General features: G+C 38.4%; 1 protein-coding gene across 4 annotated transcripts in view; it reads right to left on the bottom strand.

The window, feature by feature from the left end:
• Window positions 1-2,370: 2,370 nt before the first annotated feature.
• The window catches only part of FMO3 (flavin containing monooxygenase 3), an 86,525-nt gene continuing 75,897 nt past the window's right edge, over window positions 2,371-12,998 (bottom strand). For all 4 annotated transcript variants that reach the window (XM_010836717.1, XM_010836720.1, XM_010836719.1 and 1 more), the window contains 3 exons: window positions 7,836-8,191; window positions 4,385-4,457; window positions 2,371-2,713 (listed from right to left, as the gene is read on the bottom strand). In XM_010836717.1, the coding sequence (XP_010835019.1) occupies window positions 2,371-2,713; window positions 4,385-4,457; window positions 7,836-8,191 (772 nt within the window). The remainder of the gene's footprint in view (window positions 2,714-4,384; window positions 4,458-7,835; window positions 8,192-12,998) is intronic.

Genomic DNA, 12,998 nt, shown 5'->3' with positions numbered 1-12,998 from the left:
GTGAAAAAGTTGGCTTAAAGCTCAACATTCAGAAAATGAAGATCATGGCATCCAGTCCCATCACTTCATGGGAAATAGATGGGGAAACAATGTCAGACTTTATTTTGGGGGGCTCCAAAATCACTGCAGATGGTGACTGCAGCCATGAAATTAAAAGACGCTTACTCCTTGGAAGGAAAGTTATGACCAACCTAGATAGCATATTCAAAAGCAGAGACATTACTTTGCCAACAAAGGTCCGTCTAGTCAAGGCTATGGTTTTTCCTGTGGTCATGTATGGATGTGAGAGTTGAACTGTGAAGAAGGCTGAGCACTGAAGAATTGATGCTTTTGAACTGTGGTGTTGGAGAAGACTCTTGAGAGTCCCTTGGACTGCAAAGAGATCCAACCAGTCCATTCTGAAGGAGATCAGCCCTGGGATTTCTTTGGAGGGAATGATGCTGAAGCTGAAACTCCAGTACTTTGGCCACCTCATGCGAAGAATTGACTGATTGGAAAAGACCCTGATGCTGGGAGGGATTGGGGGCAAGAGGAGAAGGGGACGACAGAGGATGAGATGGCTGGATGGCATCACTGACTCAATGGACGTGAGTCTCAGTGAACTCAGGGAGTTGGTGATGGACAGTGAGGCCTGGCGTGCTTCGATTTATGGGGTGGCAAAAGTCGGACACAACTGAGCGAGTGGTCTGATCTGATCTGACCCTACATTGGCAGGCAATTTCTTAACCACTATACCACCAGGGAAGTTCAAATTTTCACTTTTCCTGTTCTCAAGTGTTTTTATGTTTCAAATCACTATTTTTATATCATATAAATATCCAATTGTTCCAGTACCACTTGTTGATAAGACTATCATGTCACTATTGAATTACGTTAGGTTAAGGGTGCAGATTGCTTGAAATACTCATATTGCCACAACTCTCTTAAGAAGAAACATATAACTTGAATAGCCTTACATCTATGACAGAACTTGAATTTTTAGTTTAAAGTTTTTCCCACAAAGAACTTCAGATTAAAGATGGCTTCACTGCTAATTCCATTAAACATTTAAGAAAACAATAATGCCAATTATATACAACTCTGCCAGACAAAGAGGACAGAATATTCTTCAGTTTGTTCTATAAGTCCATCATTACATGGATACCAAAACCAGACAAAAATATTATGAGAAATTAAAGACAGATTAATATCCCTAACAGACAAAAGTATAAAAATTCTTATCAGATGTTAACAAATATAATCCTATTGCATATAAAATGGATAATATTATCATGACCAAGTTGGGTTTTATTTCAGGAATGCAAGATTGGTTTAACAGACAGTGGAATTCACCATATTTATAAACGCCATATTTATAAACTAAAACAAATAAACAAAAAAGAGACCATCTCAATTGATGCAGAAAAAAGCAGTTGAAAAAGACAAAATCCATTCTTGATGAAAATTGTCTGAAAACTAGGAACAAAAGGAATGTTCTTCAATTTAATGAAGGACATTTATGAAAAATCTATAGGTAGATCATGTTTAATGGTGAAAGACTCAATGTTTTATTCCTAAGATCAAGAACAAGGCAAGGATGTCTGATCTCCCCACTTTTATCCGTAATACTGGAGTTTCTAGTCAGTGCAATAATGCAGAGAAAGAAATAAAAGACATTTAATTTTAAATGAGAGAAGTAAAATATCTTTAATTTTATTTATTTATTTTTACTTTACAATATTGTATTGGTTTTGCCATACATTTTTATTTTTAGAAATATTTTTAGAAATCTTTATTTTTAGACAACATGATTATTTATGTAGAGTATATAGGATCTATATAAAGTTCCTAGAACAAATGAGTGCATTTCTATAAATTAGCAATAAACAATAAGAAATTAAAAAAATTAAACTATAATATTCAAAAATGCTTAATACTCAGGATAAACATGACATAAAATGGGCACAGTGCTAAAAACTTCAAGAGGGAGAAATTAAAGATCTAAAATGGAGAGATATAGTGTCATGGGTTATAAGACTCAACATTTTTTGTGATGTAAATTCTCCCCATGACCAAACACACTTTAAAAAGCTTATTAAACTTTATTCAGCCAACGAATCTGGGCTCACTCCCATATACCCTCCCATCTTTTTCTTTATCTTAAGCATCTCCAAACTTGCCAATTCAGTATGTGAAAATCTATTTAAAGTATAGATTCTCATCATAAAGAGAGTTATTGTTTTGCATTTTATTTAGACTTTAGTCAGATTGGCTAAGATTTATTCTTACATCTGCAAGAAGGGAAACAGCAGCTATAAAATTTAATATATGTGTATACATATCTGCAATTAAACTTCTAGGCTGAATTCTGAGACCCAAATAAATTTCTTATCAATAAAATGCAAGTAAAACAGCTAGAAGAAGCACTGGGAATAAAAGAATTTTAAGCAAATTGTAAAAACGTTGGGGTCTTTTAGCTTCACCGACTGCTCTTGTCCTGGTTGGCTTTAATGTCCTGTCCCATTGGGTCAGGATGGCATTTCTGGCCCCATCCCACTTCCCTGGTCCCATCAGTCGAAACTGGTATGGGCTACAAGGACCAAAGAACACCTCCAGGGCCAGCTGGGGATCAGTCAGGAAGAGCCATGGTATGTTAGGTTTGGCCCCTATGAAGGAGCCCAGTTCGTCCATGTATGTGATGTAATCTGTCTGCAAAGTCTGGCTCTGGCCAAACCTGAGGAAACAAAATAACAAAATAACATTGCAGTGAGTGCCACATTTGTAAACAAAGGCACAAATTTCATTTTTTTTACTTTCAGAAAAGTAGCATTTTAGTCAGCAACTCCAGTAATACCCCATGACTCCTCTCTTTTCTCACAACATAGAATGCATCATATGTTCTTTGACTTAAATTACCTGTTTTTGTTTTTTCCTCTCCTTTCTAACCTCTGTTCAACTATGATGTCATTTTTGGTTTTTGCCTCTAGCCATGAAGCCGAGAGTGAACTGACCCTAGGGTCTCAAGGTGACTGATTAACTTAGTCTTTGATACATGATATTCTTTATATGACACTTGCGTAAGATCTTCTCCAGAGTTAGTTTTTTATATTGATGTGTTTTAATTGGTGATAGACAGGGAGGCCTGGCGTGCTGCAATTCATGGGGTCACAAAGGGTCAGACACGACTGAGCGACTGAACTGAACTGAACTGAAATTGGGTTTATGAATAGTTTTAATATTTGCTGCAATTTATAAATTGTTTCATGCATTTAGCTGGAATATGATCTCATTTGCTTTTAGAAACTCTTAAGAATAAGATTGACATTGAGGCCTCTCTTTCCCCTTCTCTTTATTCTTATTGGCTTCAGTCATAAAGGGTGGTAAGCAGAGTAAGCTGCATGAACTGTTAGCACATAGGAGTGCTCATTTCACAGAGCTGTCCTGTGAACTGGAGGAGGTGCAGGGGAGGTTTTTTTTTGGGCTGATCTTTTTATTTTTTAAAAATTTATTTATTAATTTTAATTGGAGGATAATTACAATATTGTGATGGTTTTCTGTATGAAACAGGGAAGGTTTTGTTGAGTCTGAGTATACCCATGTCTTCTCTTCTTTAGGCCCTTAGCCAATGACTTTCTTGGGCCTTTAATGAATGGCATGTTAGAGACTTTAAAGTAGAAATACTTCCTATATGGTCACTTATTCATCTATATGTGATCCATTACCTAAGTATTTTTAATAGACTTTACTATTTAATTTGAAAAGGACTGACTTTTATTGGAGTGATTAACACAAAAAAGAGTACATTTATACATCTGATGTTGAGTCACTTAACTTCCTACAAATCCCATTTATGGTTACTTGAAAACTCATGATTGGATGAATCAGAAGCGACTATTCTATTAGTAGAAAATATTAGGGCAGGTGAACTCTATTTAATTCTGTATTTGGTTTTCTTGTTACAGCATTGCCACTGGTCACTTTCCAGTTAGCTAATTTGTGATAGACATGTGGCTGATGGGAAATGAGCTCTTGGGAAAACAGTCATTTCTCAACCTCAGCACTATTGACACTTTGAGATGGATAATTCTTTGTACAGGTGGACTGTCCTCTGCATCCCTGGTTTCTACCCATTAGCATGATCTCTTCACTTGCAATAACCAGAAATGTCTCCAGATTTTGCCAAATGTCCCCTGTGGGGCAAAATCACCCCTGTTTGAGAACCTGTGTGCTAGAGTTATAGAAGAGAAATATAATGATTATTATTTGCCCATCTAATACTGCTTGATTATAGCAAATGTTTCAAAAATGTGAACTGACTAATGACAAGGTTATAGAATCTATTAATGTTTCCCTACATATAAAGGCAAATTTTAAGATTTGTTCATTAACGAGTACCATCTCTTACCATTTGAGTTTCTTCCCCATTTTCTCCTCAATGTCATCCATCATTTCATTTGTAGTTGGCAAGGTACATGAATCTAAAAAAGAAATGAAGTCAGAGATATTGAAAAAGAAAAAGAAATCAGAAATATGCAATTATACATGATGAATTTCATTCAGTGTTTATGAACTATATCCCTAAAAGATTTTATATCAAGAGGAACTATCTTTAGTGTGTTTAGCAGAATAACAATTCACAGAAACAAAGATTTGAGAAGCCAATGAACTTGCTCTGGGAATTGCAAAGCTGGCTTTCTGTGAGATAGTGACCGTGGAGAAGTTTGTAGCTTCAAGTGACTCAGTCTTATACTTCTGATGACATAATGGAGGGCCTAATCCTCAGCATGCCTCATGCATATAATAGCTTACCAGTGTCTTCATATTTCTTTCTGTATCTTCTTACTAAGAATTATCTCAAGAGATAGTCTGGTAAAATAATTCAATCTAAGGTCCATGGCAATTCAATTGGGACAATGGAAGGAAATCTGGATTTTCCAACATCAGCCTGGAGGATTTTTAAGGGATGACAGAAAATTTTTAGTTTTTTGTAAATTTCACATTAATGGAGGCCTCTTCCAATTGCTAACTATAGCTAATTTGCCTCTGTAATAATGGCAGGGGATATTATGACATTCTCATGAATACTCCCCAATCATTGTTCATATCTCACCTCAGCCTGCTGGTACCCTGTGGTCAGATATTTGCTGTGCCCCTATGAGAAAGTAAGGGACCAGAATTCTGGTCATTTTGCTCGATGTATCTTAAGTGCCAAGACAGAGCCTTGCACACAGCAGGTGTTCAGTGAATATATGTTGAATGAATAAATGATGCCCTTAGTTTTATGTAAATTTCTTGGATATATGAACTGTATCTGATATTCCCATAAGAGTGTTGTGCCTTTCAAGAGAAAAAACAATAGGATCACTTACAAAAGATTTCATGATGGGTTTTTGAAAGTAATCATCCTTCATGGTACATTTGAAATAGAAATTTGATTATCCACAACATGTTAAGAAAACATATACATATGCTCTATGATTGTAACTTTTTCTTTATTACCTATAGTCTAAATTTCTATGGACAGTATGTTAGGTAAGGTACAACTATATTGGCCAAGGTTCTTGAATCCTTGAATAAAAGCACACTTTAACAGTGGTGATCAACATGATTCAGTTCAGTTCAGTTCAGTTGCTCAGTCATGTCCAACTCTGTGACTCCATGAACCGCAGCACATCAGGCCTCCCTGTCCATCACCAACTCCCGGAGTTTACTCAAACTCATCTCCATGGGGTCGGTGATGCCATCCAACCACCTCATCCTCTGTTGTCCCCTTCTCCTCCTGCCTTCAATCTTTCCCAGCATCAGGGTCTTTTCTAATGAGTCAGCTCTTTGCATCAGGTGGCCAAAGTATTAGAGTTTCAGCTTTAACATCAGTCCTTCTGGCTTTCAGTTTTTCACCATTGAGGATAATGTTTGCTGTGGGTTTGTCATATATAGCTTTTATTATGTTGGGATATGTTCCTTCTATTCCTGCTTTCTGGAGAGTTTTTATCATAAATGGATGTTGAATTTTATCAAAGGCTTTCTCTGCATCTATTGAGATAATCATGTTGATGTATGGCAAAACCAATACAATATTGTAAAGTGAAAAAAAAATAACATCAGTTCTTCCAATGAATACTCAGGACTGATCTCCTTTTGGATGGACTGGTTGAATCTCCTTGCAGTCCAAGGGACTCTCAAGAGTCTTCTCCAACACCACAGTTCAAAAGTGTCAATTCTTCAGCACTCAGCTTTCTTTATGCTCCAACTCTCCCATCCATACATGACTACTGGAAAAACCATAGCCTTGACGAGATGGACCTTTGTTGGCAAAGTAATATCTCTGATTTTTAATATGCTGTCTAGATTGGTAATAACTTTCCTTCCAAGGAGTAAGTGTCTTTTAATTTTGTGGCTACAGTCACCATCTGCAGTGATTTTGGAGCCCCCCAAAATGAAGTCAGCCACTGTTTCCACTGTTTCCCCATCTATTTCCCATGAAGTGATGGGACCAGATGCCATGATTTTAGTTTTCTGGAGTAAATTAAATCAACATTTGAGACATTGTTTTTCTCCGTGTAACCCTTATATTCTTTTTTAAAAAAAATTTATTATTATTATTATTATTATTTTTTACTTTACAATATTGTATTGGTTTTGCCATACGTCAACGTGCATCCACCACGGGTGTACACGTGTTCCCCATCCTGAACCCCCCTCCCACCTCCCTCCCCATACCATCCCTCTGGGTCATCCCAGTGCACCAGCCCCAAGCTTCCTGTATCCTGCATCGAACCTGGACTGGTGATTCATTTCTTATATGATATTATACATGTTTTAATGCCATTCTCCCAAATCATCCCCCCCTCTCCCTCTCCCACAGAGTCCAAAAGACTGTTCTATACATCTGTGTCTCTTGCTGTCTCGCATACAGGGTTGTCATTACCATCTTTCTAAATTCCATATATATGTGTTAGTATACTGTATTGGTGTTTTTCTTTCTGGCTTATTTCACTCTGTATAATAGGCTCCAGTTTCATCCACCTCATTAGAACTGATTCAAATGTATTCTTTTTAATGGCTGAGTAATACTCCATTGTGTATATGTTCCACAGCTTTCTTATCCATTCATCTGCTGATGGACATCTAGGCTGCTTCCATGTCCTGGCTATTATAAACACTGCTGCGATGAACATTGGGGTACACCCTTAAATTCTTAATTTGTCCACACAAACATACTCGTTGCCCCTGAAGCCCACAGGATCCAGGTGGAAGAAGGGGGAGAAGATTATCAACAGAATATAGGAGTGGCCTGACACTGCTATTTTGACAGCATTGATACCAATAATGTCTCCAGCATGCCCTGACACCCACCAGGGCCCTTTCAATCTTTGCAGTGTAACTTGACATTGCAGTGACCCACTGCTGTCCTTCTTTTGCTTTTATAGGCTTTCAAAGTCCTATCAATACCCCAATGAGAAGTTTAAGCTCTCTGACATAGCTTATAAGGCCCTCCATGCTCTGGTTCCTTCCTTCCTTTCTTTCTTGCTACTCTCTACCTCTGCTTTGTATTTTGTTACACTAAAATGCTTCTCATTCCTCACACAGTCCATGCTGTCTCTTACCTTTATACCTTTTCTCAGACTGTTCTATTTTTAGACAATAACTCACAACCCAATTATCCTCACCACAACACCGTAAACCTTTCCCTGTTGTAGCGTTCCCCCTACCCTGTTTTAAGCCCTGTGAGGTCAAGGCTCATGTCTGTCTTATTGCCTTTATATCCCTAGCACCTATCACAGAGCTTGGCATGCAGTATGTGCTTAGTAAATATGTGTTGACTAAATGAATGAAAGACAGAATGGCTCACTTACTTGCAAATACTTTAACAGCCCAGCGGGCCTGCAGGTCAGCCGTGGGAATGGTAGCACCAAGGGACTGGACAAGGCCAATCACAGCCAAGGTTGGCTTTTCCAAGAATGGGGGGAAGATGCCTTTGTACAAGGTGACCTCATTATTTCTGCTTTTGATGATGGAGTCCTCAAGGAAGGGGTAGGCATAACCGTAGCCTGTTGCAAAGATGACATAGTCAATGGCCTCAAACACTGTCCCATCCTCAAACATGGCTGAAGTCTCTGTAAACTCCTTCACGCTGGGTTTGATGGTTATAGTGCCACATAGGATGCGGGAGGGGAGCTCATCATTGAACACAGGCTCTTTCCTCAAGGTGCTGTGGAGAAACAAGAGAAAGAGGCCCATGCTATAAAGTACCTCATTTCCAAGAAATATCTGCAACAGTCCATAGCACTGAAACCAAATTTAAGCAGTTGAACATCAGCATGAACACATAGAGGGCAACTAAACTCTCTTCTTTTGGAAAAGTTCTTTCCTGTTGATATTAATAGTCCTTAAGAACATCTGTTTGACATACAGATGGCCAACAGCCTCATGAAAAGATGTTCAACATTTCTAATTTTTAGAGAAATAATAAACTAAAATGATGTACCAACCACACCAGTTAGAATGGGAATCATCAAAAAGTCTACAAATAATAATTAGGAATTTCAGATACATACTACTATATAGAATAAGCACAGGGAAATGTATTCAGTATCTTTTATTAACCTGTAATGGAAAAGAATATGAAACAGAATATATTTTAACTGAATATATCTAAATGTTCTCCATCCCTTAGAAGAAACAGAGTAGCCTTCATAATCAACAAAAGAGTCTGAAATGCAGTAATTGGGTGCAATCTCAAAAACAACAGAATGATCTCTGTTCAGTTCAGTCACTCAGTTGTGCCCAACTCTTTATGACCCCATGGACTGTAGCACACCAGGCCACCCTGTCTATCACCAACTCCCGGAGTTGGTGATGCCATCCAACCATCTCATCTTCTATCGTCCCTTTCTCCTCCTGCCTTCAATCTTTCCCAGCATCAGGGTCTTTCCAGATGAGTCTGTTCTTCGTATCAGGTGGCCAAAGTATTGGAGTTTCAGCTTCAGCATCAGTCCTTCCAATGAACATTCAGGACTGATTTCCTTTAGGATGGACTGGTTGGATCTCTTTGCAGTCTAAGAGACTCTCAAGAGTCTTCTCCAATACCACAGTTCAAAAGCATCAATTCTTCAGCGTTCAGCTTTCTTTATAGTCTAACTCTCACATCCATACATGACTACTGGAAAAACCATAGCTTTGACTAGATGGACCTTTGTTGGCAAAGTAATGTCTCTGCTTTTTAATATGCTGTCTAGGTTGGTCATAACTCTTCTTCCAAGGAGCAAGGGTCTTTTGATTTCAAGGCTGCAGCCACCATCTGCAGTGATTTTGGAGCCTCCCAAAATAAAGTCTGTCACTCTTTCCATTGCTTCCCCATCTATTTACCATGAAGTGATGGAACCAGATGTCATGATTTTAGTTTTCTGAATGTTGAGTTTTAAGCCAGCCTTTTCACTCTCTTTCACTTTCATCAAGAAGCTCTTTAGTTCTTCTTCACTTTTTGCCATAAGGGTGGTGTCATCTGCATATCTGAGGTTATTGATATTTCTCCCGGCAATCTTGATTCCAGCTTGTGCTTCATCCAGCCCAGTGTTTCTTATGATGTACCCATTTCAAGGTGAAAAAGGACATCTTTTTTGGGTGTTAGTTATAAAAGGTCTTGTAGGTCTTCATAAAACCATTCAGCTTCAGCTTCTGTCTAAAGGACAGAAATGGTATGGACCTAACAGAAGCAGAAGATATTAGGAAGAGGTGGAAAAAATACACAGAAGAACTATACAAAAAAGGTCTTCGTGACCAAGATAACCATGATGGTATGATCACTCACCTACAGTCAGACATCCTGGAATTTGAAGTCAAGTGGGCCTTAGGAAACATCACTACAAAGAAAGCTAGTGGAGGCTATGAAACTCCAGTTGTGCTATTTCAAATCCTTAAAGATGAAGCTGTGAAAGTGCTGCACTCAATATGACAGAAAATTGGAAAATTCAGCAGTGGCCACAGGACTGGAAAATGTCAGTTTTTATTTCAATCCCAAAGAAGGGCAATGCCAAAGAATTTTTAAACTACTGCACAATTGCACTCATCTCACATGCTAGCAAAGAAATGCTCAAAATTCTCCAATCCAGGCTTTAACAGTATGTGAATGGAGAACTCCCAGATATTCAAGCTGGATTTAGAAAAGACAGAAACTAGAACTAGAGATCAAATTGCCAAGATCCATTGGGTCATAGAAAAAGCAAGAGAATTTCAGAACATCTACTTCTGCTTTATTGATTATGCCAAAGCCTTTGACCATGTAGATCACAACAAACTGGAAAATTTTTCAAGAGATGGGAATATCATACCACCTTACCTGCCTCCTGAGAAATCTGTATCCAGATCAAAAAACAACAGTTAGAACCAAACATGGGACAACAGACTGCTTCCAAATTGGAAAAGGAGTACATCAAGGCTGTATACTGTCACCCTGCTTATTTAACTTATATGCAGAGTACATCATGCGAGATGCCAAGCTGGATGAAGCACAAGCTGGAATCAAGATTGCTGGGAGAAATATCAATAATCTCAGATATGCAGATGACACCACACATATGGGAGAAAGTGAAGGGAAACTAAGGAGCCTCTTGATGAAAGTGAAAGAGTAGAGTGAAAAAGTTGGCTTAAAACTCAACATTCAGAAAACTAAGTCATGACATCTGGTCCCATCACTTCATGGCAAATAGATGGGGAAACAGTGGAAACAGTGACAGACTTTATTTTCTTGGGCTCCAAAATCATTGCAGATGGTGACTGCAGCCTTGAAATTAAAAGGCCCTTGCTTCTTGGGAGAAAGTTTATGACCAACCTAGACAGCATATTAAAAAGCAAAGACATTGCTTTACTGACAAAGGTTGGTCTAGTCAAGGCTATGGTTTTTCCAGTAGTCATGTATGGATGTGAGAGTTGGACTATAAAGAAAGCTGAGTGCTGAAGAATTGATGCTTTTGATCTGTGATGCTAGAGAAGATTTGAGAGTCCCTTGGACTGCAAGGAGATCAAACAAGTCCATCCTAAAGGAAATCAGTCCTGACTATTCATTGGAAGGACTGATGCTGAAGCTGAAACTCCTAATACTTTGGTCACCTGATGCAAAGAACTGACTCGTTGGAAAAGACCCTGATGCTGGGCAAGATTGAAGGCAGGATGAGAAGGGGACAACAGAGGATGAGATGGTTGGATGGCATCACCGATTCAATGGACATGAGTTTGAGAAAGCTCTGGCAATTGGTGATGGACAGGGAAGCCTGGCATGCTGCAGTCTATGGGGTCATAAAGAGTTGGACACAACTGAGCGACTGAACTGACTGAATATGTGTATATTTAACAGAATCACTTTGTATACCTGAAATATTGTAAATAAACTATATTTCAATTAAAATGTCTGCAAATATTAAATACTGGAGAGGGTGTAGAGAAAAGGGAACCCTCCTAACGCTGTTTGTGTGAATGTAAATTGATGCAGCCACTATGAAGAACAGTATATATTTTCCTTCAAAAACTAAAAATAGCATTTCCATATGACTCAGCAGTCCCACTCCTGGGCATATATCTGGAAAAGATGAAAACACTAATTCTAAAAGATACTTGCACCTCAATGTTCATTGTAGCACTGTTTATAATAGCCAAGACATGGAAGCAATCTCGATGTCCATTGACAGATGAATGGATAAAATAGATGTGGTACACACACACACACAGAGGAATATTACTCAGCCATAAAAAAGAATGAAATAATGCTCTTTGCAGTAACATGGATGGACCTAGGGATTATCATACTAAGTGAAATAAGATAAAGGCAAATATCATATGACATCACTTACATGTGGAATCTTTAAAAATGGTACAAATGAACTTTTTCACAAAGCTGATATAAACTCACAGACAGAGAAAGCATCCTTATGGTTATTGAAGGGGAAACAAGGAATGGATAAATTGGGAAACGCGGTTTAACAGATATACAACTACTATGTATAAAATGGCCTTCTCTAGTGCTTCAGATGGTAAAGAATCAGCCTGCAATGCTGGAGGCCCAGGTTTGATCCCTGAGTCAGAAAGATCCCTTGGAGGAGGGCCTGGCAACCCACTCCAGTATTCTTGTCTGGAGAATTCCATGGACAGAGGAGCCTGGCATGCCACGGTCTGTGGGGCCACAAAGAGTTGGACATGACTGAGCAACTTCCACTTTACCTTTTTAATATACAAAATAGGTAAACAGTAAAGACCTGTGTAGCACAAAGAACTATATTCAGCATCTTATAATAATGTATAGTGGAAAAGAATCTGAAAAAGAATACATATGTGTAACAATCACTTAACTACACCTGAAACATTGTAAATCTACTATACTTAAAAAAAAAAGAATATCTGAGCTGTTTCTTTTGGCTTCTTGAAACTTGAATATTCGCTTCTGGATAACTTAAACTATTTGAAGACTCACCAAATAGATGATGATAAAACTAATTCCTAGTCACAATAAAGTTGTTAAGAGTGCTGACTGTGGAATCAGGTGGCCCAATTTCATAACCTAGTTCCTTCTCTTACTAGCTGCTACTTCTCTGTATTTGTATTTTGTATTATATGGAAAATAGGGATAGTACAGAAGCTATCTTTTACAGTTGTTTTGAGAGTCAAATGAACAGTTATCTGTAAAGCACTTAAAACAGTGCCTGGCATGTGCAAGCATCATTATTCTAAGTGAACTATTACTATAAATAAGCTCTCATCTTACATGAGGAAATCAGATCTATTGTGGTGAGATGTTTTAATGCCACTCCAGTAGCTCAGACGGTAAAGTGTCCACCTACAATGCGGGAGACCCGGGTTCAGTCCCTGGGTTGGGAAGATATCCTGGAGAAGGAAATGGCAACCCACTCCAGTGCCCTTGCCTGGAAAATCTGATGGACACAGAAGCCTGGTAGGCTACAGCCCATGGGGTCGCAAAGAGTCGGACTCCACTTCGGTTTCCTTTCATTAACTGTAGTTGCAAAAAAAAA

The sequence above is a fragment of the Bison bison genome, unplaced genomic scaffold, assembly GCF_000754665.1.
Source record: "Bison bison bison isolate TAMUID 2011002044 unplaced genomic scaffold, Bison_UMD1.0 scf7180017864064, whole genome shotgun sequence".
NCBI lineage: Eukaryota > Metazoa > Chordata > Mammalia > Artiodactyla > Bovidae > Bison > Bison bison.
The sequence above is the reverse complement of the archived record's forward strand: the minus strand, read 5'-3'. Positions and strand labels throughout refer to the sequence as shown.